The sequence below is a fragment of the Micropterus salmoides genome, unplaced genomic scaffold (genome assembly GCF_014851395.1).
Source record: "Micropterus salmoides isolate LMB-PRFRI ecotype aquatic unplaced genomic scaffold, ASM1485139v1 Ms_hic_scaffold_16, whole genome shotgun sequence".
NCBI classification, from domain to species: Eukaryota; Metazoa; Chordata; class Actinopteri; order Centrarchiformes; family Centrarchidae; genus Micropterus; species Micropterus salmoides.
The window spans coordinates 18160667-18187480 of record NW_024040707.1 but is presented as its reverse complement, the minus strand read 5'-3'; the positions used below and the strand labels follow the sequence as shown (position 1 = coordinate 18187480).

The 26814-nt window shown below is 40.2% G+C and overlaps 1 protein-coding gene across 1 annotated transcript; it reads left to right on the top strand.

Moving 5' to 3' along the window:
• Positions 1 to 4712: 4712 nt before the first annotated feature.
• On the top strand, positions 4713 to 26809 carry rbms2b (RNA binding motif, single stranded interacting protein 2b). The gene is made up of 14 exons (XM_038722555.1): positions 4713 to 4869; positions 12088 to 12284; positions 15543 to 15601; positions 19180 to 19271; positions 21395 to 21552; positions 21832 to 21911; positions 22054 to 22163; positions 22288 to 22334; positions 22426 to 22519; positions 22747 to 22797; positions 22937 to 23047; positions 23458 to 23538; positions 23629 to 23710; positions 23875 to 26809. Exons 1-13 carry the CDS (start codon positions 4798 to 4800, stop codon positions 23704 to 23706), a joined length of 1230 nt encoding a protein of 409 aa, XP_038578483.1. The 5' UTR covers positions 4713 to 4797; the 3' UTR covers positions 23707 to 23710; positions 23875 to 26809.
• The last annotated feature ends 5 nt before the right edge of the window (positions 26810 to 26814 follow it).

Here is a 26814-nt window from a genome sequence, read left to right as displayed (position 1 = left end):
AAATCAATCTGGATTCCAGGTTAAGACCCCATCCACAATGTATCCCCCAAATATATTAAACAAATAGCCATTTCTGTTGACAATTAGGCCAAAGATATTTCCAATAGTCTACAGAGTTCCAATGTTTGTAATGGTTCACTTTATACATTAATTGCACACTACTTTGAGATATGAAAACTATTTATTTGTATGAATAACTGGATTTTGATGTAAAAAACTAAGTGACGTGGAATATGAGTAAGTTAACAAGGGAAAATTGGTCCTTACAGGAAAAGAGAATATGTAATCTTGAGTAAAATGATTCTTTTGAGATGTTACAATGATTGGGTAGTCTAATAAACCATCCAAACCTGCAGGGGGCACTGAATACTTACATTACAGAGAGACATGCAGGCTGTAATTCATTTCACAAACTCAACAAAAAGAATCCAACAATTTAATGCAATATTTGGTAAAATTTTTATGGCACATCCTCTGACAAAGTTCTGATCAAAGAGAAATTTGATTAAAAGGAGAACATGAGAGGATCTTTGCCTCCACCGCAGCCGTTTTGGAACTGAAATGCTCATAAATGACTCTTTCAGCAAGTCTATGGTGTTCCGCAGTGGGCCTCTACTTTTCCCACTGGCATTTAATCATGGGTACTAAAATCAACCGGCGTGTATTTCACACTAAACACGTTGACAGTAACCTCGCTGCCACTAGTGTCAAGAAGAAGTGTCCCTTTCAGGGCTTTTCAGCATACAGATGTTTATCGAGAGCCTGAATCACAGGGGAGAATCTGAAGTATGTCGAGAATTTGTAAAAAACTTGCCTGAAATGATATCTGTTGAATCCAAGCATATTTTCACTCCTACCATCAAAACAGACTATAAACACAATGAGGCTTAAGGGGGAAATTGTAAGTATAGCAGGATGGTAAAAGTTTTTTGGGGGGGCAATCAAACTATCATTCCATGTGTATAATTAATGCTCCTATTCAAGTTAACTGGAAAACACCATTTTTTGATGTCAGCAAATGTGTTTACTTTTTATTTACATTCAAATCAACATGATCGCTGGTGTCACCTCAACCTGAGAATGCCCCCTTTGTGGGAGGAGAGATGAGCATTGTCATCCAGGAAAGACAGACGCCAGCATGCTGTGTGGGAGACAGCTTGAAAGAGTGCCAGTGTAAACACTCCCAGACCACATGTTCTCCCAGGGCAGAGGGGCTGGCCTCTCTCCAGGCACATCTGCACACAATCCTTCAGCTTTTAGCAAGCCAGCCAAGGAGACAGAGCAGGGCAAAGAGTGGGGAGGGTGGGCTAGTTCCCAGACAGAGAGAACCTGCTTCTTTGGTGACAGTGGTGTCAATAATGAAAGTGATGACATCTGAAAGAAAAAATGACAACGCTGCATGCGGAGAGAAGAACACGAGAATCTGCTCCCTGTATACAAAGTTAATAAAGGATTCTGTGTATGAAGGCTGACCACCATCTTTGCAGCTGAACATCTGTATCACACTGCTAGATTCACATGCCACGGTCTGCTTGGCTACAGTCATTACCCAGCCTGCCCATATCCTTGAGAGAAGATGGATTGCTGTATAACTCAAGCTCCTTACTCTCACACAGCCACGCTCTGCATCTGTAGCTGCACTGCATGCACAAGTACACCATGCCTGTATTTTTTCAACAAATTTTACTCTGGCACACTCGTTCTCTTGAAAAATAATCATTCCAGCTCGTATTATGCCTAAATGTAAATATAAATGTGCTCCCATCTGTCTCTGATGTCCCCCCTAACAGCTTCTCTTGGTTGCTGCCTTTTAGTTTGCTAGTAAAGTGTGGCTGTGTGCATGTTTTCACAGAGAGGTAATTACTGAGCAAGCTATGCTGACAACACCTGAGGAATGTGGAGCATGCACCAGCAGCCTGTGTTCTCCTAACCCCCTATCCCCCCCATCACTCATCCCAACTCACTTCTCCCCCATACAAGCCACTAGCCAGAGCCTCACTCTAACACAAAGTTCAGCATGACATTTTCACAGGAGATTTGTAGATAATGCAGGTGTTATTTTATGTAATATTTTGGTTGTTCTACCAGGAAACGTACTTCATTCAACTCTTTATTATTCTAGATTAAATTGCTTGATCAACAGAATCTGTAGTATATAGTTACTAATCAAATCAGAGTATTTTTTTCTCTATTAGTGGAGGAAACCCTACCCAAAACCCACAGCTCCCAAAAGGCCCCACTATTCCTGTTACTGGTGAATTCAGTGTGTGTGTGTGTTGGCTGGCTCGGGTCTGCTGACTGAGTCACTCCCCAAACTGTCCTTGAGCTCTGTGGAACTCATAGCCCATCTGGCTGAACACTTGCACACTCATATCAAAACATTGCATAGATTGAAACAGGGGGGAGTAAACAACTCTGACCTAATTGTGTTCTGAAAACAGCGTCCCAGTCGAAAAAGCGTCAATATCTGGCTGGAAAGAATGATGGCAATGCAGTCTAATGTTATTTTTATGCAAATGAAACCAATGCATCAAGTTTTGACACTGTGTGAATGCATGTGTGTGGGAGACAGAGAGATAGAAGGGGAGATAGAGATTATAAATTCAGCAGAGCCTCTTCCGTCTGTCTGACTAGACCTTCATGATGAAATCAGGATGAAATCCCTTGTGCATCTAGTTTAACGTAAGTATGTAGGACTGTCCTCCGTCTTTCTGTGCTGCAGAATTTTGCAGTTGTAGATGTATTATGCAAATGCCACTGCTAGAAACACACACTGTGTGGCTGAGTGAACAACTGCATGTGTTTTCTACACACTGGAGGGCTAATCAGTCAGGGTAGGCAAGACAAGGCAAAGGGGTCAAGGGATTTAGTTGCCAAGCAACTTCTGTTGATACAAATACTTTTTTTATTCTTCTCAAGGCATGACAATTGATGCAAAGGCAGAGGGATGCAACATGCAATACATTTTTGAGTTAGTTATCTTGTTTATCAAGAGTTATATGTAAATTTGGGTCAGCTCCAGATCCAGAAACATAAAAACATAGAAATTAGTAGAGATGCAGTTATACCTTCCAGCGTTAACATTAGCATTATATAAGAAGTGATGAAAAAGTAAACTGAAAGGTAGGTGCACTTTAAGCTCCAGTATCACCACAAACACAAAAAACAACTATCAAGTATATTTTCAGGAAAGCATCACTTTCAGGTTTTCACTGGCAATACACTTTCCTTGTGTGACTTACATCATTTTGATTACATGTCTGGTGTATACAATTAGTTTACTCCAAAAATAGCATAATGTAACAAATGCTGGACAACTTTTATCTCTCATGTTACATGTTAGCACAACAAAGAGAAATTACACTTCTGTTCTGACATGCTGAGGGTTTCCTCTGTTCACAGAGTATATGTAGAACGTTTAAACCTCTTTTCAAGGTACAAGGTTGTTTATTAGTCATTATACAGCACAAGGCTGCATAAGGAAATGAAAATCGTAATTCCTTCATGATACACACACAGCATAAGTGTAGGCCTATATTAAAATATGGTAGCATATACAATAAAATAAAACAATATATACAGTTACTTATATACATATATACAGACACGTATACACCCCAAACATTCCACAGTGCATTTTTTGAATTTGAATCTGGGGTGAATGTAAACAGCAGCAAACAGATGATAATATAAAAGTTTCATCTTCCCAATAAACAGTCTGACACTTGGGAAACAGAGTCCATTTTGACTGCGTTTGAACACCAACCATCATCGATGTAAAAAATGAGTCCACTTCCTCTCATCTTGCTGGAATCTTGCGCTGACAGCCGAGTGCTTGATCCGGGATGTTGATGGGGCAGGTCTCTGTAACGATGTGGGCACAACAGTCTCTGAATTCCATTGTCTGGTCAATATGATGATTTGTTCTGATTTTGTCCATGTTTGTCATTTTTCAATAATGTTTTCTTTGATTTCTTATTTCTCTAAAGACAGTAATCTATCTCATAGAGCTTCACTGTTACTCAGTAGATAAAGGCTGGCCAGCCATAAAGAGCTGATAACTATGGATAAATGTCATTTGTTTAGTGAACCAGGATGGTCTAAATCCTGTTTCAAAGATTCTCCACCTTTAGGAGATACATGTGCTTTATTTGACAAAATGGTCAGAATGGAAGAGAATGCCAGTGTTGCCAGATTTGTTATTTGTAAACATTTGACAAGGATTTTGATGCCATAGGTATTGATTAGGAATTTTGGGATGGAACATATGCTAAATTAATTAAAAATATGCATAAATTTATTAACATTAATTAATGTTATAATTATTCAAACCCTATGGCTGTAAAAGTTATTCCAGGTTACTGTGAGGGATGTCTACTCAGTAAATAGTAGTGTGAAATCCCTTTTCTCTTCTGATGCATTATTGCACACTTAGCTTGACAGTAAAACCTAAAAGGTACAAATATTGGGATCAGCTTGTCTGTATTTCTTCGCCAAATCCTTAACCCTGCAGGGTTACTTTGATGACTTGGCACTGTAGAATTTTGCCTACTTATTTAGGCTATCTCCTACAATGTGTTATCATTTAGTGGTTGAAGAGGAGGCTAAGAAGCCCAGAGATAAAGTCGGATATACCACACAAGCATATAGCCAGTGTTGTGTGTGGAGCACATCAGAGCGCTGGGAAGAGCGACTCCAAGCACTCGCGCTGTTCCTGCCTGTATTTCCCTGGCTGACGTCAGCTGACTGCCTTGGCTCCCCGCTCCTCCGCTCCTCCGGACACAGCGCCGCGTAAAAATGCTGCTCTCGGTGCCGCCAAGGACAGGAATCAACCCATACAACGGCTACACCGGCAAAAACAGCAAAAGGGTAAATAGAAACACCACAGCCTACTTCTGTCTCCTCTTTCTGAAACACTTGAGTAATTTCTCGCTGCGGTGTTTGTTCGAGCTCTGCCTCCTCAGTTAAAAAAGCTGCTCGGCTGTTTAAGCTGCAGTGTCCTTGAAAGTGGATCACAGGGTACGTTTTAAACTCTCTACTTTGCTGTCGGGTTTTTTGACACTGTAACAAAGTGATGCGGTGCCTGTTGTATTGTTGGATGTATATTACCTCTACAGTTTGCTTTCGTCCCCGTCCCCCCCTCCACGGTCGCTGTACTGTACTCTTCGTACACCTAGCCTGCACGCAGAGTAACGTTAGAGCTTACAAATGTGCTGCAGAAACTAGTAAGACTCCGAATAAGCTAAAAGTGCTAATTATTTTCGACTTTTATATCAATTTGTGAGGTTTGAATCAACTGCGTGTTCGCTTAGGTTATGTTTTCATTGAATTTACCACAAGTTAGCAATGTTTCCCCCCCTATTTTACGCGTACTGATATGCCCCGCCCCTTCATTCCTACTAATGACGACTGAGAGGGATTGCATGGCGCTATGAAAAAGAGGGAAAGTTACTGAGCCCATGTAATAAGTCTAATGCAGATGCAATATATGTGCAGGTCAGTTATAGAGCAATGACAACAGAAGGTCTAATTTCGCTTGTCTTCTTATATGAATAATTAATGGAGTGACAGTGTTATCTATTTTCAGCCACTTTGTACAGACTATAGATTTTTCATGTTTTAAATTCTGGGATTCTTATAGAAAGAACAGGATTAGACAAGATTGTTTTCACCAACAATTCCACAGTGTGAACTGTTAGTCGTGTCTAGGATTTGGAGCATTTTGGGTGCTGAGTCTTGAAGAAATTGAAGATTTCATGCCAAATTGTGCCTTAAAAATGTTACAGGTAAAGTGTGACTGGAGTGGCATATGAAGTATGTTGATGAATGACTCTCAGCATTTCTTGAATAATGTTTGAACAAAGGTGAAATCAAATACCTCCTCTCCTTCCCTGTGTTATTCTCTTCCCTGCCTCGCGGCTGGCAGGGGATTCAGATTGCTCAGATTAATGACCTGGAATTCCTGGAATCCCGGATTCAGACAATGTGCTCATTTCAAGAGGGGCTCTGCAAACTCAAACCTTTTCCTTGAAAGAAGACATGCACACACATTTAGCATTGTTAGAGCGCCAAAGTCACACAGAGGGAAGACTTGTAAATCCAGTGTCAAGTGGTAACCCCTTGGTCTGTGTTTTTTTTCTACGGGAAAAAGGGCGGAGAAAAGAAAGGACTAAGCCCCCCCCCCCCCTTTTCCTCTGCTTTTGATTAACTCCCCCCCTGCCTTTTTTGTCTTTCTCCCCTGTGTGTTTCACATACCTTGATTTCTTGACTGTCAGTGCTGTCTTTGGGGTGCAGGATACCTGTTGAAAAAATACTTTTTCAAAGCATCTGTTAAGGTTTTTCTGATGTTTGTAATGAAACTGGATTAAGTCAGGAGAAGGAGAGCAAGGAGAAGTCTCCCCTTTTAGCCACAGGACGCCAAGGATTTTCATCACATTTGGTTCTTCCCAACTTCCCAACAGCTGCATATATAATATAGAGAGATTGTATCTGTAAAGCTATGATCTTTTCTACGGTGCCTTTTAAAGTTTCTTTAGCCAAGCAGGTAGGACTCCACATTTAAGATATTTCTCTCTCATGCAAGATACAAGATGTGTGTTTTTAAAACAGTATGGAGGCAGGCAATATAGAGAATATATTGTTGAAGGTTTACTTGTGCATTATTGGAATGCTATACTGTATGGTAATGAAAAGTACCATTTTGTTGATAATGATAAGCAACATGCATCTATTTTTTTTCTTAGGACTTTGTTGGCAAATATATGCTAACTTTGGGATAAAGATAATTAAATGAAATAACTTAATGGAATGAACTAAGACTAAGAAGTTTTTGTACCATTGTTCTAACTATGGTTCTAACATCCTCAACATCAGTAGCACAAAAGGGTTTGTGATGCCAGAGATATGTAGCACTCAAATGGCAAGCAATCAAACTTATATCTTTGTGATTACTTTGGAATTAAAGGCATACATCCTCCATCACTTGGCACTCTCTTGGGTGAAAAAAGTCCTTGAGTCACCTGCGCTCCCTACAGGCATCACCTCTGCTCCCTCCAGCTGTAATCACCTCATCAGTCCTCAGCTGCTGCCTGGAGCTCACTCCCGTTCTCTGCACCATTCTGTGGGCCAATTACTGTAGTTATGCTTTTTGCACAACTATAATAATACGGAAAATAGCTGATTTATCTTTCTGCAACAACTGCATACTCTTTGATAATAATGGGGACGTGAGGACCATATATATTTCCAGCTTCTCTATACAGAGAGTAGTAGTAGTAGTAGTAGTAGTAGTAGAGTTGATGGAAGCAACTGAGAATTATTCATGGGCAGGATGGGATTAATGTTTTCTTCTACACTATAAAAATAAATGCCTCTTGTTTTCATATCCATTTCTGTATGTCAGTTGTAAATGTGTGGATGTTGTATGTGCACAGGAGGATTTTCTGTAATTATCAGGGTTGATGTTGTCTTGTCAAGAAGGCCAGTTCCCACAGAATTATGATGCTTCCAGGAATGTAGCTCAATTTAATGATGACAGCTTGAACCCTAATCCCCCACAATGCCTGTCCACTTCAAGGAGAGAAATACAAACATTTGTGTATTGCAGAGGAATGTAAAGAATGCTCAGAGAGGATACTGGATGTATGGTACAGTGTAAAAAGTTAAGAGGGCAGCTGTGGACTGAAGAGTAGGCGCCATCCACACTACTCTGTTTTAGTTTACAAACCGAGAATTAAAACAAACACGATCTCCATCCACACCAGCGTTTTAACTGCGTTTTGGAGTTGATCTCCGTCTACATTAAAACGATGCAGAGCTAGGGCCTGTTCAGGTACACTGGGCATGCGCGTGCCAGTGTAAACAGAAAGCATGGTCTATTCCGTGGTTACAGAAGATTTGGCAAAATAATAAATAAATACAGAGGAAGCATCAGACCTTTATTTTTTTTTATTTTTTTGCATGCACCAATAACGAGCTGGGACTGTTACTGAATGTAACATGTGAGTGTGGCGGTGGAAAACAGACCGGGAGTTGTTGCAAAGTAGCCTAAACGGCGACATGCACAGTACAAGTGTAGGCAAAAGTGTTATTTGCACCGTACATTATATTTTAATAAAAGTACATGTCAAAAATCCGGTCAGTAGCATCGTGTTTCTGATTTGCAAGACCCAATCAGAGGGCCGAGTGTGAGTGGCTGCTTCATTGTTTCTAAAGTCCTCCATTTTGGCAAGTCTTCGTTTTCGCCATTTTAGCCTGGACGGGAGGTGCAAACGTAGCAGAAGGCCTCAGTAATCAGTTTTGGGAACAGACTTAACTGTTATTATATGCTAAAGATGAGAAAATGAGAATTGTGATTCCCAATCTAGCACATTATCGTACTTTCTGCCCTTCCCTTTCTACCTGCTTTTCTGAGTTCTTCTGCACGCATATTTGCCTGTGTCTGCACCAGAACATTAGGCATTGCCTTACATGGGTGGCAAAACACCTGGAGCTGGCACTGGGGCAGATGGGGAGTAGGTGTGGATCTGACTCACTGCCATTCCTTTTTCAAAAGCAGCCTAGCAGAGCGGTCGTAATGAGACACTACCTTCTGACTTGAGAGCACATGAGAGGGATTAGCACTTTCCGCTAACAAGCTCAGATGCCAATTAGACAGGCCTCACTAGCTAGGCTCAGGCCCGGACTCGGCCTCCCGTCAGATCCTATCTCCCCAGGCCTCTGCAGGTGCATCCCTCCTGATAGTCTGTGCGGATCGCCTACAGTGAAGGCAAGGGAAAGCACAGGAAGGGGCTATGGTTGTGGAAAAACAAACAGTGTACTATTGATGCTAAAGAGGACAGGGAGAGAAGAGGACCAAGATGAATGGGCTCTGTGAGTCATTGTGCTTTTCCCAGCTTGACTAAAAAGACAGGGAGTAAGCTTTGAAAGGCTGATTCTTAAACATTGTGGAAAACATAAGGCAGCTGGGATGCAATGGATGCAATAAAGCTTGCAAAAGATTCATTGGTGCTGGTTAGGGTTGCAGCTTTGAAAATTGACGGTTATCATACTATGTACATTTGCTTATCTATGGAATTGAATTGTACCATTTTAGTGTTTCTAAAATGTCCATATATTCCATATTTCTTTCAAGTTTATAACAAGTTTCATGTCTTGCCAAGGCATACTATTTTGTAAAAAGCATTTGTTCAACCAAAGAAACTTAATAATAATAATAAATAATAATAGGGAAATACCGTGATACTTTCTCAGACAGTTATCGTACTGTCAAAATCTTTTTGCAACTCTAGTTCTGTTACTTATGTCAGCAGTGTCTGAAAAGAATGTTGCTACACATTCAGTATATACTATATAAGTATATGTATTCAGTATATAAGTTATATGTAATAAGAGATATCAGAGTGCACATTATTCCTGTATTCAGGATTTTAGGTCAAAATGTGTTTGTATTAGGGAATATAGAATTCATATTTTACACATACATGCTTTGACATGTCATTAATTTGCATGCTATGTTATATGTATGCAGCTAGCATGTAGACAGTTAGTTTGAAGTAGGTTACATAAGAAGTAGTTTCTTTCAACCATAAAATTAAGTCATATTTAAGATTTTATAGATTCCATGTCTGTGAGGGGCTTAAAGTTTAATCGATTTAATCTTATACAAGAGTGATTTGAAAAGTGTCAGGAACATTAGACCAGGAAAAACAATTATTTTAACCAAACTAAGATACAGTGTTAAATAACAGCAGCTAACGTGAGCTTCCATCCAGGACATTTAGCTAGCTAGCTAAATGTTAGCTATGCTGTTGCTTCCACACAAGTCATTCAGAGCTCAGGAACACCTTGTTGTGAGCTTACATTGTTGGATACATTGCAAAAATTACACACAAAGTACTAACGAACACAACATCTAACTTATTGCAGCTTTAGCCCATCTCCCTGCTGCCGATTTTAGCCGTTGTTGGAACTTGTGAGTTGACTGACGTGACTTGTGATTAATAAAAAACATTTAGTAAAAGCTCCATTAGTTGATTGGAACAGACATGACTGGTTGATTTTTCTTTCTCCCTGGCCACGCATATTGGACTGTTTTGAACTCCCCCCTTTTACATGTTCCAACATCCAGACCAGATGGGAATCTCAGAATTTAGTTTTTAACATTGCATTAGACTGCCAATATTATGAGCATGAAACAAACATTCATGTCTTAGTTTTAAACATGAAAATCCTATTGTTCTCTTTTCAAACCACAGCTTGCTTTTAAACATTCAAATCATAGTTCAGATTTTGTGAAATGTTCCCTCATAGTTTTATGTTTGTGGAATCTGAATTAAACTTGTATTAGGTGGTTAGAACAGATCCAGAGAAGACAGAAATAGAGAGGTCATAATTAGCTTGATTCCAGCAGTCTTTTGACAACTCCCTCTCTGTTAATAAGCTGGTGCTCCAGTGCTGACCTTGTGGTGTTCAACAAGCCATCCCATTGTTCCCTGGGGCCAGGCATGCTGACCCTAACTAATCAAACACTTCCTCCTCCACCAGAACTGAGAGGAAGGCAATACCAAGGGCAAATTTAGCTGACATTTTATGTCCATGGCAATTTGATTTGGTTTATTCTGGACTATGGTCTATGGTCTCTGGACTAAGATTTTTTTGAAAACAGTTTTAAAATTGTTACGTGTATGTGCACATCTGCACATGCGTTTAAGATTCCTTGTATGTGGGTACAACCAATGACATGCTCATTGCATGTATTCATTGAGGTGGGAGAAGTCTCATACTTGCACATACGTGAGCTGCCAGTTCATGAAACCAGTTCAGCAGATGCGAAGTTTACGTACAAGCACATAACCAGAGCATATTATTTTTTACATTGTTGGTATATATAGTCATATGCTATTCGACCGTAATTCTTAGTTCAAGAGTATCTTCAAATTAACAGGTCAGTTTACTCAAATCTAAAAAAAAATCAAAATATTTTTACTGGTATCCAGCCATTCACATAGTTTAGGTTTTGAGATTTTTGCCATCACCCCAACACAATAGTGGTGAAAGGAATTTGTTTTTTGCTGCTCAAAGCACTGGAAAATTAAATTTGAAAAAGCCAAGTTGCTTTCCAGAAACAATGTCCTGGATACTGTAGCTAATCCACAGATCTCCCTGTGAACAGCTTAGATTGGAGCTATTTCAAATAATCCCAATGAAAACTTGTTCGCAAAAATCCTTTCAGCTTTCACCCACAAAATAAAAGCCTCTCTTGCAGCAGTGTGGATCTGGGCCACATTCATTCCAGCCAGATTTAATATATACACTTTGTTTTTACATTCAGAAAAAACTTGCCTTCACAAGATCGGCAAAGCGTAGTTCCCATGTACGCTATACACTTTTACATTTACATTTCAAAACCTTGTCTATCAGATATACAGACACTGCAGTCGAGTGATTCTATGTCCTAGCCTTCACTATTGAATGTAAAATACATGTACAGGCAACATGTTTCTAGCTTGGATAAAGTCAGAATTGATGTCCCTGACAACATGAAGACAGGGTGTATTATTGTCTCCCTGCGACCTTGTACAAAGGATAAGTGGTTGACGATGAATGTATGGATGGTATTGTCTTAATGAATGACTTCATAACAGCTAGTCTATTAAGACATTCAATCTTACAACATTACTGGATCATACTTAATATTCCAAATTTGCCAGCCTCCCTCCTTTGGTATGCAGACTTGACAATGGGCATTGACTTCCTTCATCTCCTGCCCAAGCACGGTATACCGGAGAGACTGAATTGCTGCTGGCTGCCTGTAGAGGAGTTTGAAATTATTTAGTTTTAATTTCAGTATCTATGTAACCTTATAGCTGGTGATTTGTATTATTTCCATCTCTGCTAAACCAGGGCACATTCAGAGCCTTTTTTGTGTGTATGTAGTTTGAGCAGGTCAGTTATTAGACCATTAACTAACTGTTCTTGATTCATATCCAGTGTATGAATTTAATTTAATCTACACGGTATCACAGTATCTGCTATGTTTACAACTGTACATTCCAAATCTGACTATGTCCTCTATTTGTTCTGCAGCAGGCGTATGTGTCCCCCTCCAACCATCAGATGGCTCCTCCAAGCCCCAACAACAACAGCAATAGTAGCACTACCACCTCCTCCATCAGCAATGGCAGCAGCAGCAGTGGGGGAGAGCAGCTGAGCAAAACCAACCTGTACATCCGTGGCCTCCACCCAGGGACCACAGACCAGGATCTGGTCAAACTCTGTCAGCCGTAAGTCACCTAAAAAAACAGTTGCTCGAAACCTTTACATGTACACCCAATAAATCTCTCTCTGCTTGCCCGCTGCGCACATGAAACAGATTGCAGTTGCAGAGTAGACTGAGGTAGAACAGAGCAATGGGTGCATGGAGTGTGATGGCTGGCCAGCATAATGCATCAAGGATCGCATGACTACATACTTGCGCGACTTCCTTACACTTGAAATGCACATAAATGCTAAAGCGCACCGTAGCAGGTATTTGTGGATCTGAGAAGAAGGCCACATTTTCATCCACATGCTTTTAAGGCCCATCATTTAGTGGCCTCATGGAAAAACCAACAATCATTTGGGCAGCAAACTAAGACCTTTCACTTTGGCATAGCTAGGTTCAGACTTTCCAACAACTAGCTACAGAATGTTTAGTCTCCCTCTTTCACGCTAATTCTTTCTGAATGTCTCCCTGTTATTGCTCGTCTGTGTTTTAGTCTTGTAGATTGCCATCATGAGTACAATGACAATGGGACTGTGCTATCCTAATTCAAAGTCATATTCTGCACTATAAATACCACACTATGTTGCTCATCAGTGTGAGTGTGAGTCTTTGAAAACTCTGCTGTGGGCAGCATGTAGTCAGACATCAAACAACAGCATCATCCAATCCATCTGATATATGTTTGTTAGGCCTTCAGTGGAAGACATCAAAACAAGTAGGGCTGAGATGAATGATCTGGGTTCACTTAATTGAATTCTGGAGCCTGGTGATGAGGACCAGAAGAGCGAGAGAAAAGGAGGGAAAGGAGGGCTAGAGAGAGTGAATAAGGGAGAGAGGGAGGGAGAGGCCTGCTATTTTACAGCTGTCTGGAAGATATGGCTCACATGAGGCTGCCCAACCCTACAGGAAACGGCGAGCCCAGGGGAAAGGGAAAGACAAACAAGGGCAATGGCATGAGGGGTGGGGGGTTTAGGGGGTGGATGGAGAGAATCAGGGGGGAGGAGGAGTGAATGGAGTTCTGGGTTTGTGTCAGGTGGTGTTCTGTGGGGGTAGTTCTCATGTTTCTGTTTTACAGAGCAGATAAAATCACTGCATGAAATTTGCCTTTTAGCAGACCACATTAAGGCCAATGTAATTCTCAGTTAAACCAGATTGAGAGAGGATACTGTAACCAATAATAGTTAACAGGGGAAATGCTTGTAGATGAGGATGTTAAACAGTAGGGCGACAAGTCATGGAGTGTGAATTTGACTTGCTTAACTCAAGTTTGAACATTAAATGTGTGCATAATATCAGGAAACAAAACTCCCTATGCTCCCCTCCCCCACACTGAGAGTTGTTGTATGCACAGTGTACTGTGTTGGGAGTGAGGGGTGAGAGGAGGGGATGGGGTTTATCTCTCTGCGTGCCCCACTGCGTTTCCTGCCCCGGTCCGTCTCTGGTGGTTGATCATGGATGGACATTGGGCTGGACTATGTTGTGCTCTCACACATGGCTGAGTCTCTAGCCCCTCTTTTCGCTTTGCATCATCATGTAGTCCAAGTTCTTGAGCGCAATTAAGTAAATGGGTATCTCAACTGTGTAAGCAGCAGACTGCAGCAAGCACAGCTCACAGCTTAAATACAGGCCATAATGTGACGTCACAGACTGGTAGGAAGGGAAGTATGTATGAAAATATAGGAAGACAATGTTGGCATATGCATTCAGTCCAGCTGGCAGCATCTTATGGCTTACAATCAGAAATGCACCATGAAATAGTAATGTTAAATGCGAAGTCAATGTATAATACAACAGACCTTCAGTTAACCAACAATGGATGGATTCAATTTGCAAAGAATTTGGGTAGGATAAATAATTAAAAATATATTACAATATCTGTCTGTTATACCTTGAATTGAATGCATTTTTAACATACTAAGTGTTTTTTATGTAGGGTATAAACACAAATGAAACCTAAGAATGAAGATAAACAGGCAATCGGACACTATTAAAAGCCATTGAGTATAAATATAATATCTCAAAGCCTTCAGTGGATTGACGTAATTTAGCAGAAAGAGGGAGTGGGTTCCGTAATGCGAACTTAAGTCAAAGATAAACACTGTTTTAGGATCACACCAATGATGGTTTGGTCTTCTTGCCTTGCTGTATATTGAGACTGGATAGACATATTTCAAGTAAAATTTGAACATACTGTGTATATACTTCAATATTTATATTGCGAACATGTGGTAATGTACTGTTGTTGTTTCCAAATCAATAATTTAAAATTATTGGATGTTTCCATAAAAACGTCATCATCTTCAAGGGAGACCTTAAGCCATCTTGGTAAAGGAATAAAGGGTTAGAGTTATGATTTACAGATTCTTTTTTTTTTTATGTGTAAGTAATCCTAAATTAATGTTTTGATTTTCAATTTGGAGTAATCCAACAGATTACACTAGCAGGTCATTAATCCGTATTTTTTGAAAGTGACTCTATAGCACAGATAAATTGTGGCAGTGGTGCAGTGTTCACCGGATGAAAGCTGGATTGGATTGTGGGGGCACTAAGACCCAGTGTAGGGCTGAGCACTGCCTAGAGTGAAGCTGGTTAGTAGAATGAGAGTATGGCTTGGAGCCAGCATTGGACAGAACAGCCAAGGAGAGGCATATCAGATTACACTGCATGCACATGCCTGGAGAGATGGAAACTGATAGACACTCTGCAGCACAGGAGCATTTGCCCGAGCCAGGCACTATCCAGTGCATATGCAGTATCTATAGCTGGCCAGCTGCACAGATAATGCAGGATTTTTACATTGATAGTGCATTGTAAAGCAGTCTTATTTGTACCATATTGTGACATCATGTTGGATTTCCCTTGAGTCCCTATTGACATTTGTATGTGAGCAGGAATGAATAACATATGGGAAATCTATAGTTCTTTCTGCAGAAACCCACAGGTCATTACTCTTATTTCATTTAATTTATGTTCCACCCCCTCTCTAAAGATTTCCCTATGCACATAATTTATTATTAGATTGTATTCCGTGTCATTGCACTGAATCTGTCAGGTGAATAATGGAGGTCATCATGGAGCACAATCTCTTAAACTGGCACCATTGCTCTAAAAGTTGCTCCGTCCGTCTATCATCAGCTTTAGTGTGTTAATTTCAGAGAGAAACCTCATTGCCTCGGCAATGTTGCAATGCTAATATTGAATGTAAACAAGTAATTATTTTTCAATACACAGTGTAAGGACGTACCATGAGCGTAAACCTCGTTTTTTTTTTCTTCAGGTATGGGAAAATCGTATCCACCAAGGCCATCCTGGACAAGACTACCAACAAGTGCAAAGGTGAGGTGTAAAGGCATCAAGTGGTTGAAAGCAACTGTTGAGCAGAGGTTGAAAGGTCAGTTCATACAGAAGTGGCAAAGCCAGCTCAAATATATGTCAGTATGTGATCTTTATGTTGAATTTTAACAGGAACTTAAATGGAAAAATCCTGTTGTATGAAAAATAAAATAAAAGGCTATTTGTAACTTCAGGTGTTAATAACGCTGGAATTGACCCAGGGTCGCTCGAACATGTACAGAGTCTTGAATAGGAATCGGAGGTTCTGCAGTCTTGGGAATGACAACTGTCTGGGAGACAAGTATCGCATTTAGTTTGAATGTAAGAATAATGATTCAATAATAACATAATAAGTGACAGGGAATAGTAGCATGTTTAAATTGATTTCCATTATGACAGTCAGGTAAGCCAAAGGGTGTTTGTTAATTTGACGCCTGGCATATAAATTTGGATGAGGTCTGAGATATATGTTGGGGCCAGTCCATTCACAGCTTTAAAAACAAACAATACAATCTTAAAATCAATCCTAAAACAAACAGGAAGCCAGTGCAATGAGGCAAGAATTGGAGTTATATGAGCGCACTTTTTGGTTCCTGTTAAAAGACGTGCTGCAGAATTTTGGACTAACTGTAAGCGTGAAAGTGCGTTGTGATTTATACCGATATAAAGTGCATTACAGTAGTCTAAACGAGAAGAAATAAAAGCATGTGTAGCTTGTTCAAAACTGTTAAAAGACAAAAAAATGTTTAACTTTGGCTAAAAGGCGAAGATGATAAAAACTAGATTTCACAACCGCATTTATTTGTTTGTCAAGTTTAAAATCACTGTCTATTTTGACCCCAAGGTTAGTTACAACAGGATGCACAAAGTCATTAAGGGGGCCCAAGTCTATCATGGAGTTAGTGGGGCCAAACTGCATGATCTCTGTTTTACTCTCATTTAGTTTTAAGAAATTTTGGGCTAACCACACGTCATTTAAACAGTCAAGTTTATATGCCAGTCAAGTTCTGATTGGCATATAAATTTCACAATCATCAGCATAAAGATGATAGGAGATGCCATGCTTTTTAAAAACTATTCCAAGTGGAAAGAGGTGCAAAAAGAATAGGTACAGTGCAAAAAGAATAGGACCAAGAATTGATCCCTGAGGGACCCCACAGTTAAGAGGCGCAGTTAATGAGGTAGAGTCTCCCATTTTAACAAAGAAGCATCTCCCTGAAAGATATGACTGGAACCATTTTAGGGCAGTCCTCCTGACTCCCACACAGTTTTCCATGCGAGATAAAAGAATTGTGTGGTCAACTGTGTCGAAAGCAGCAGTGAGATCTAAAAGCACTAAAATGGCTGAATCACCAGAATCTGTCATTAAAAACAGGTCATTAAAAACCTTTAAAAGTGCAGACTCAGTGCTATGAAATGCTTTAAAACCTGACTGAAAAATATCTAAAGTGCCATGTGTCTCCAGAAAAGACTGTAGCTGCATAAGTACACATTTTTCTAAAATTTTCGAATTTGGCTCAATCACTGCTTTTTTACAAAATGCAGGCACAACTCCAGAAGACAGGCTACTATTTGTAATTTCCTCAACATGAGAGCCAATCGTTTCCCACACATCCTTGAAAAGGTGTGGAGGGACAGGGTCCATGGGGGATGCGGAGGGTTTAATTTGATTGATGATCTTTGTAAGAAATGGCAGTGAAACTGGCTCAAACTGACAAAAAATAGCTGAGCAGTGCATGTTTAAGGAGAAGTTTAAAAAGGATAGCAATATATTGGCTCTGATATTTGAAACTTTACTGTTAAAAAAAGTCCAAAAATTTATAGAGATAAAAAGTATCAGGTGAAAATTCAATAGAGGTGGATCGTGGAGGGTTCAACATAGACTGAATGGTTTTAAAAAGAACACGTGGATTGTTGGCATTTTGAGAAACTATTTCTGAAAAATATTGTGTTTGTTTAGCTTTAACAATTTTTGGATAGTTTCTCCAGCTGTCCTGTAAAATCTGATAAGACACGTGCATCCTTTTTCTACCGGCGCTCTGCCCTTCTACACTCTCGCCTGGCTGTGAGCGTGGCTTCACAGTGCCATGGCTCAGGCTTTGGTCTAGGGCGCATGGCTCTTATTGGAGCTACAGTGTCCAGGACCTCAGAACAGGTGGACAGAAAAACATTTGTTAGTTGCTCTGTGTCTGAGGCAGCGGAGCTTCTGTTTGCTTGCACATGAGCAGCAAAAAAAGAAGAAAAACACGAGGAGGTGTCAGGCTTAAGAGTGCGGCCATGACGCACGGGAGCGGGTGGTTTTACTAAATCGTATAAAACAAAATCAAACATGACAGGACAATGATCCGAAAAAATAGCATCAGACACTAATACATTATCAATAGGTAGCCCATAGGACAGTACAAGATCCAATAAAACCATCAATCAAAAAACTCTTTCACCATAGCCTTTGAAGGGCAACAGACGTGTACATTAAAATCACCAACAATTAAAATCTTATCATAATTTGTTCTTACAACAGCAATAAAATCAGAAAAGTCCTTAATAAAGTCACGATTATGCTTTGGCAGCCGGTATATCACCGCGCACAGAACAGTATTACGCGCACCCAGTTCAAAGCAACTTAGCTCAAATGAAGTAAAAGCCATCGACAATGGCTTACAATGTAAGTGACTCTTTAATATTGTGGCAATACCTCCTCCACATCCAGTCGTATGCGGTGTGTTAATAAAAGTACACTCGGGAGTTTTCAACAGTTCTGAAAAGGCGGTGGACTCAACCAGATAATCCATGTTTCCGTAATAAAGAATAAATCCAATGAATGCGTATTGAAGAAGTCCTTCAGAATAAACGACTTATTCATCACGGATCTTGCATTCACATGTGCAGTGTCGATTGGCTAATGGATTCATCGACTAATGGTTGATGTTATTGATGTTATTTTGTTTGTATTCCATACCTTGCAACCATAGTCTCAAATCAATAAATGTGAATCTGGACTTGAAAATGTGAAATCTATAATATTTATTGTAAATGTATTTTGACCATGTATGGCAGATGGTAAACAGGAAGAACAATAATGCACTCCATACACCACTAAAACTGTTCACAAAGCTGTTGCTCTGTAACTTTATGTCCTCAGTAGATAATGTATTCACTAACACATTGTTGTGTCAGTTGACAACAGAGAGGTTAGGGTAAGTCATGTCACAAGCATGACACTGATTTCTCATCTCTACTATAGTTTGAATGTGTTGAAAGTTACAGATCCCAGTTATAAGGTAAGGCACATTGCTGATTCGTTGTTCTCAATAAAGCTGTTCGGTTGCCAAGTGTTTATTTTGTGTTAAACTTCACACTATACCTAACAGGTGTGTATTGTGTGACATACTATAGGCAGTGTTGTGTAACCCTTCATCTGTCTTCCATGGAGAAGCCCAGTTCAAAGAGAGTTGGCTGTCTCTTCAGATTCAAACACTACTACTCTAAGTGCTTCATGAGTTCAAATTACATGGCTGTGTCCATAGAGTCCCGCAGTATGCATATACCTGACTTGTATGTTTTGCTGTATATCCCTGCAGGCTACGGCTTTGTTGACTTTGACAGTCCAGCCTCAGCTCAGAAGGCAGTGACAGCGCTGAAGGCGGGTGGAGTGCAGGCTCAAATGGCCAAGGTAAGAACTCCAGTAGAGATGTCAATGTTTGGTGGGTTTATTTCTTACAGAATGGGACCAGCTTAATTCAAACTATTGGTCAGTATTAAGAGTTAAATTCTCAACACATGACAAAAACCTTTGACATTTTGACTGTGACTCAGCAAAAAGGTGTAGGATGAATTATTAATTATAAATTAAATGGTGAATTATTAACCTTGTAGCAGAAAGGTTGTTCCTCGGCCTTATCTGCTTGTTATGAATTTCTCTTTTAAAGCTCTTTCTCTGTCTTGCTTTTTCTCCATGTTGTTATATGAGCATGGTTCAGGAATATAAGCCAATTAAGCCTCAGCTTGTGTGTGCGTGCGTGCATGTGTTTGCTGGGCGGTGTGCATATGGGTGTATGCTTAAATCGGTTTATTTATGGGTATTAATGCACTGTAGAATATGTGTGTGTAAAACAAAAGAGCGCAGCTGCACACAGGTACACGTGCGTATGTGTGTACATGATGTGTATGTATGTGTGTGCATTATCCTTAATAGTGGTGACAGTGTTGAGGGAGTGTGTCCCAGGGCTCCCTGTACAAAGCGCCTGTCTGTTCTCCCTGGTGGCATCTGAGTCAGTGTCTGAGCAGCTCCCCAGTCAGCAGGGCCCTATGCCCAGCCACCCTCCCTGTCAACACACACACACACACGCGCACGTGCGAAGAGCACACTTGACAATCAAACATGCAGCCTTGCCTGAACCGGATTATGACACACACTCACAAGCACGCACAACACCAACACCCTGGGAAAGCTGATCTCTTGTTAAGCTGGATCACTGACATTCATACGGCTCCTTGCTCACAAAATAACTTGCTTCCACTCACCCCTTCACTCCGTCTGACTCATTCGCGGTTGAAACCCGCAGCAGGTTGTCTCTGCTCGCTCTCACGGGCTCGAGCTTCACTGCTAGTTCACGCTGCTGCTGCGAAGGAGGAAGAGGAGGAGGAGGGGGGGTGAAGGAGAAATCACCTTCACCGCAGGTCGCAACGCTTCAACATGCATTATTCATAGGATGGAAATTCATTCACACTACATTTACAGGTTTTTAATCACATCTGCACTATGAAATAATGAATATGCATAATGGCTAGAGGGTGATACAGATTGGTTATCAATGCCGTTGGTCGAATTAAATGTGTTTGAGCAGGAAGCAAAGAAACAAGAAAAAGAGTTCAAAAGCATAAAATTAAACTGTTGCACTTCAAAAGTGTCTTTCAGGTTGTTTTCTAATAATTCAGACTTGGAGAAGCTGCATAATTTGTCTGATTTATGCAAGCCAACAGAGTCGGCCTCTGTGCCTGCACTCAAGGTCGGGATTACCACATGAATATAACCGCTTGAATGCAAGCGACATATTATTAGCATGACCTAGGAAACAGGATGATAATGTTTGCCTCGTGGGGAGATGATAGCGTAATGCTATAGATGTTCCCCAGATCATTTTTAAAGGTCTTTGTCCAAAAGGTCTCTCCTGTGATTCTCCGCCGAGCGAGAGCACATAATCATTTTAGATCGTCCATGTATGGAGAGCCATTTGAAATGTAATTATACTTTGATATCACATTACCTGGATCCTGCGCTTTCATCCTCCTAAGAGGCGAGTCTCACACAATGGGCCTGTCTTCCACCCTTTTGGTAATAACATACGGGTGATGGATTAAGAGAGAGGAGTGTGAAGAAAAAGAACAGGAGTGAGTTGGATGAATAAAGAGACAGGAATAGAGACAGTAAAAATGAGAGAGAAGTTCAGCTGTAGTCCAGCCAGAATACTATCTCCGCCATCTCTGAATATCTGTTTTCTCCTTAGACCTCTTCTGTGCAGCTCACATTCTCATACAAGGCCAAAATGAAATTTACCTTCAACTTCAAACCCTCTACCCTTTCTCTCAGACTGTTTTTTAACTGTCTAATCTCCTGCAAACTTCCTGTCAAAAGGTTATATAAATTCCCTCATACTATTCCGGGCAGCTATTGTATGGCTCTTGATTTTTGGGCTCCTGACATCATGATACAGTCATTTTTCCACAAGGAAACAACGTGTTCTGTCTGGTCCACATCCTCATGCGTTAACCCTCTCTGTGCTTCTCTCAATTTAGCAACAGGAGCAGGACCCCACCAACTTATACATCTCCAACCTGCCAATGTCCATGGACGAGCAGGAGCTGGAGAGCATGCTGAAGCCTTTCAGCCAGGCCATTTCCACTCGCATCCTCCGTGACGCCAATGGAACCAGCCGAGGAGTAGGCTTTGCCAGGTATATGCTTTGGTTATTTAGTTAAATGCATTAGGATAGCTGGTTAAAGTTGATAAGTGATGGTGTAGCCTCGTGTGCTTTTGAAGAAAATATCCAGTTACACAAAGGCAAATTCTGAAATTAGTACTGAAGTCGGTACTGAAGTTACAAACTGTATTAATCACGGCGAGTGAGCCCTCTAGTGGCCAGTACAGGTAGAAATTCTCCAACTGGAAATATTAATAACTTGTAACCTGCTACTCTTACACAGTTATTGTATTTAATGACCTTTTCCAATAGGATGGAGTCAACAGAGAAATGTGAAGCCATCATTCAACATTTCAATGGAAAATATATCAAGACTCCTCCTGGAGTTCCAGGTGAAATTTTATTTTTTTTCTTTGATTGTAGCATCTTTAAACAAGAAATAGCTGTTGAAGACATAAATTCATCCAAAGAGTTTTACATTCGTGATACAGACTATATTTTGTTATATAACATAATATTTTCTGACTGGTCCAGTGCCGTCAGAGCCCTTGTTGTGTAAATTTGCTGATGGAGGCCAGAAAAAGCGTCAGAGCCAAGGAAAATATCTGCAGAACGGCCGACCCTGGATGAGGGATGGAGAGACTGTGAGTTTATGATTTTTCCTCTTGACTTCTGTGAAAATGCTTTTATTATGCAACATTTCTTGTGATATAGTTCATTGAGCAGCACCAAAATAACACAGACCTTTATTTTGTTTGTTTTTTCCAGGGAGGAATGACCCTTACTTATGACCCCACCACAGCCTTACAGAACGGGTCAGTACTACTAGTCTGACAAATCCCTTGTGTACCCAGAGGGAGTGCGATCACGTTGTGGTGACTAACAACTTTGTGTCTCTTTCTGTAGGTTCTACTCCTCTCCCTACAACATTGCCCCCAACCGGATGATTGGGCCGACCTCCCTCTCTCCATACATGCATTCACCTGTGTCCACCTACCAGGTAGTTTCAGACCCTCATAGCTTCTGGGGTGTTAGTTAAGATGCTAATCTGTGGAAGACTTGTGTTTAAACAAGCCAGGGCCTGCACTCACATACCTATTAATCCCATTATTTTGAAAAACAATATAGCTGAATTTATGGGTCTTTGCTTGTCTATTTTCTATTATGCCTGAACCTTTTTACATTATGTAACCTTCTCCTGCTACACATGTCTTCTTGTTCCTGCAGGTACACAACCCATCTTGGTTACATCATCAGTCATACATCATGCCGCCCACAGTGAGTAACTTGAAGCTGTTGGCCTTCCTCTCTGTTTTTGTTGCAGGAGAAGCCATTTAAGATTGAGCTGCTTTCACATTCGGTCAGTCTGACAGTTGTCTTGATGGCAAGAGCTAACGCTAGTGTTTGTTTTTGATAGGGAGCAGTCCTGACGCCAGGGATGGACCACACCATGTCCATCCAGCCGACCTCGATGATTGGGCCCCTGACACAGCAGCTCAGCCACCTCTCCATGGGCAACAGTGGGACAGTCAGTAGAGTATTCAGTATTTAGGCACTGTTGATATTTAACACTTAGAGCTGCACTATAGGCTATTTGACACATTAATGGCTCAAAATGGCAGCTGAAAAACACTTAAATTTAAACACGCAAAAGGCACATAAGGTGATGTCAGTAGTGATCTCAACCTTTCCTGGCTGTTCATCTGCTACTTTCAGGGGAATACCAGATCCTTAGCATGGAGATAACTGTACTTTTATGTGGGCAAATTGGGTAAATGAACAAGCTAATAATTGGACGGGATGTTCTGGAGTTGCAGCTCCCCTTTTTGTAATTTAGGGTGATAACGACAGGTGTAATTTCACACATGAATCTTGACAGTGTTATTGCCAATAATAGCCGTCATATCTAATGAGCTTATCATCTCTATTCTCCTGCAGTATATGCCTGCAAACACATCTATGCAGGGGACTTACATCCCCCAGTACACCCAAGTGCCTGCTACCAACATATCAGTTGAGGTAATGTTTATTCTCACTTGAGCAGTTTACCACTAAAATGTTATGTGAAACAATCACTCATGGATTTAATGTTTGCGGCCTCCCTCGCAGGAAAGTGCCGTCCAACAATCGGTTGCCATAGAGACACCCACAGAACACACAACCTACTCCTACCAGCATAACAAGTGAAGAGGTGGGTTTTGATCGTAGCTAGCGTTCGTCTGTGATTGTGCTAGCGTCTTTGTACGTGCATACACTTCCATTTAAAAACCTTTTATGTTCAGTTATGACTGCAAACGGAGACGATGCAGCAGTAGCGCTTGTTTTTAACCGACAGGTCTTGTCACTTTGTGTCAGATATTCCTCTGGAGCCAGAGTGACTCTAAAGGGGTCCAGTGCGCTGAAACTCGGCACGGCGACTCTGCACGTAAGGCACCAGACACTCGGGAGAACCACGGACTGTTACACAGACAGGACAAAAAAAAAAGATATTTTCTACAGACTCATATTTTAAAACAAACTCTTTTACTCCAAGCGAGGCCAGAGGACGGCAGGCAATGGGATATGGAAGAACAGAACAAGGAGCATCTATTTTGATAACCGTCAAGAAAACAAAAGTCATACACACACTACACACGTATGAAAGGTTTTTTGAACGTCTTTCATTTTCTTTTCTAACACTACTCCATGGAGCTAGAATGAAACCAGGAAAAGAATATTTCAACACCATGTTTTATTTTGAGTCATGTTTTGTTTTGACTTTTTGTACAATATGCTGATTTCACTTCACTTTTATGTCTGATACTTTCAGGCTTTGAAACCTGCCTTTTTTTGTACATACTTCTTTGTTTTGGAGTGTTTATAGCTTCATGTGTCCCAGTTTGATTGATATGGTGCAACTAGTTGAATACAGATGGCTCAAAACAAACCAAACTGAAGTCACTCAATAAGCTGGTGACTCATATTTTAGACAGATATGGTGCTGATATAGATTAGCCTCTCTCAAAGTGGTAGCGAGTTTATCACGTATACAAGCTGTCCAAGACCTGAAGTGGTATCGCATGTTTATGGCACTTGACTCAAATAATTTATAGTTCCAACAATCTTAACAAAGCTTCAGACAATCAGATTGCAAAAAAGACGAAAATTTAGAGATGCTGGTCATTAATGACTGATTTCATAGAAAAGAAGAGCTAATAGATTTAAATCATTCCAGAGATTATTATCAGAAAGTTCTAAATATTGGTTCACTTTGCTCCACTTGATGAAGTCCAAAGTCGCGTAATAGGGATCACATGTCACACGGAGCTGCCTGTAAATAAGAGATTTAAATTTATTTAGGCCGTCTTTTGATTTCCTTTTATCAGTGTAGTAATGCTTCAGTTATTTCAATAACAACATGATACCAAATTGTACATAGCAATTTATGTATTGCTGTGTTTTCGGTTTTTTCCTCATGTCCCTTCTATAAAAGGGGAATCTGAATCTTCACAAAGTCCCCAAAAATGAATTTTCTGGAGCAAGAATTAGTTGCTGTTATTAGAATATGAAGTTCTTATTACACAAACTGGTAGAAGCGTGGCTCTGGCCTGTTATATCTTCAGAAAACACTATCAATGTGGATTATTTTGGCCAGTATATCAATGCTTTAATACTGGCTGTCTACCTTTGCATTTCCATTTTTCACCCTCATGTTGTTGTTTTTTACTTTTATTATTTTTACCTTTCTTATTTAAAGGTTTTCTTTTTTTCAAGTTCAGTTTTAATACTTTTAAGATTGATCCTATATTTCAAAGAAGCTTTGATTTTTATTTTTGATAGTGTGTAGTGTGCTTCAAATAGTGAGAAACAGATGTTTCCAAGTGTTTTTCTTTGTTTGAAATTGTGATTTGTATGTTTGTTTGCGTACTTCTCTCTCGTTCTGGTTTCAGTGTTGATGTCAAACAGGCTTTATTGTGTTTTCAAGACATTTCAGTTCCGTCTGTGCCACGAATGTTGGCACGTGACTCCTGATCATGGATTAATTATGTCTGCTAGGTTCAGATGCATTGTGACAGACCTGTGCCCCAAGCAGTTGGGAACAATGTTGTAGAAATATATGTTCAAAACCTTGACATACCTCATCCTGCCAGAGCAATGTAGATTCAGTTCGTGTACAAGACTCACAGGCAATAACCAACTACAGTAGGTCTCATGGCTCTTCACAGCTGGTACTGTGTCCACATCCTTTAACTCTTCCGTCCAGTGCTCGGAAAACATGCCCATGGTCTGATGATCTATGCAATTAATTTATTATCCTTATAAATGCAATACTACAGATATCAAAGAGACACCTCACAATATGACTTCACATTCTGGCTCATATGGCTTTTATGTTACTGCATACATTTGTCTGTTTTCTGACAGACGCGTTCATCTTTGGTTCATTGTTAGCAATATTGATGCATTAAAAAAGGGAACTATGTCACACTAAAATGTGGTTGTTAATGACTGTAGCAAATGTAGAAAATCTAACAAAAAAAAAAAAAGACAGGTGTGCATCATGTGGAGGCGGGTTGCCCACTCGTCTACCCTACTTTTATTTTCTGTGGCCACCATAAGGTTGTGTTAGATGTTAATTCACCATTCCATCCAGTTGCAGTTTTTATGTTGCATATAATGTGTCTTGTCTAGTCCTGTTTGCTAACTTGCTGATTAATTGACGCTGTTTTCTTCTTTTAAACCATGACACCGTTCATTTCCAGGAGATTAAACTTCACAGAAATGCCTTAGATTTCACTGGAAGGGATAGTGAAGTGCTACTCAGATTTGGTGGACTTGACCTCTGACTGGAATTGTTGTTTTTTTTGTTCATGCACTGCTAATATAGAAAGATTGTTATAGCAAACTACTCTGAACATAGATCTATGAAGCAAAGGAATATTTACAACTTTGAATTACTATTTTGTGTTCCATTATTTTTAAAAAAATCCAAAACATTGAAGAAAACCTGAATGGTCACTTATTGAGTCTAAAGATCTATTGCTGCTAATTTTGGATTGCTAAGTATTTAGATATATTTAGCTGAAGGACATTCAATATATCAAGTCACAGACGGGGGTCAGTTTGTAACTCATGTTCGACAATACCCGTGTAGTCTTGTTTTGTGTGTCAAGCAACTTCTCATGAAATGTTTGTCTGTGCCATGATGCAGGTCTTTGTCTTCTTGATAGAAAAAAACTCCTACAGCTATTAAACTTTGTTTGATTTTGAACTTGTCTTTTTTTTTTAAATAAATGTTTTTTTCACCGTGGCTTG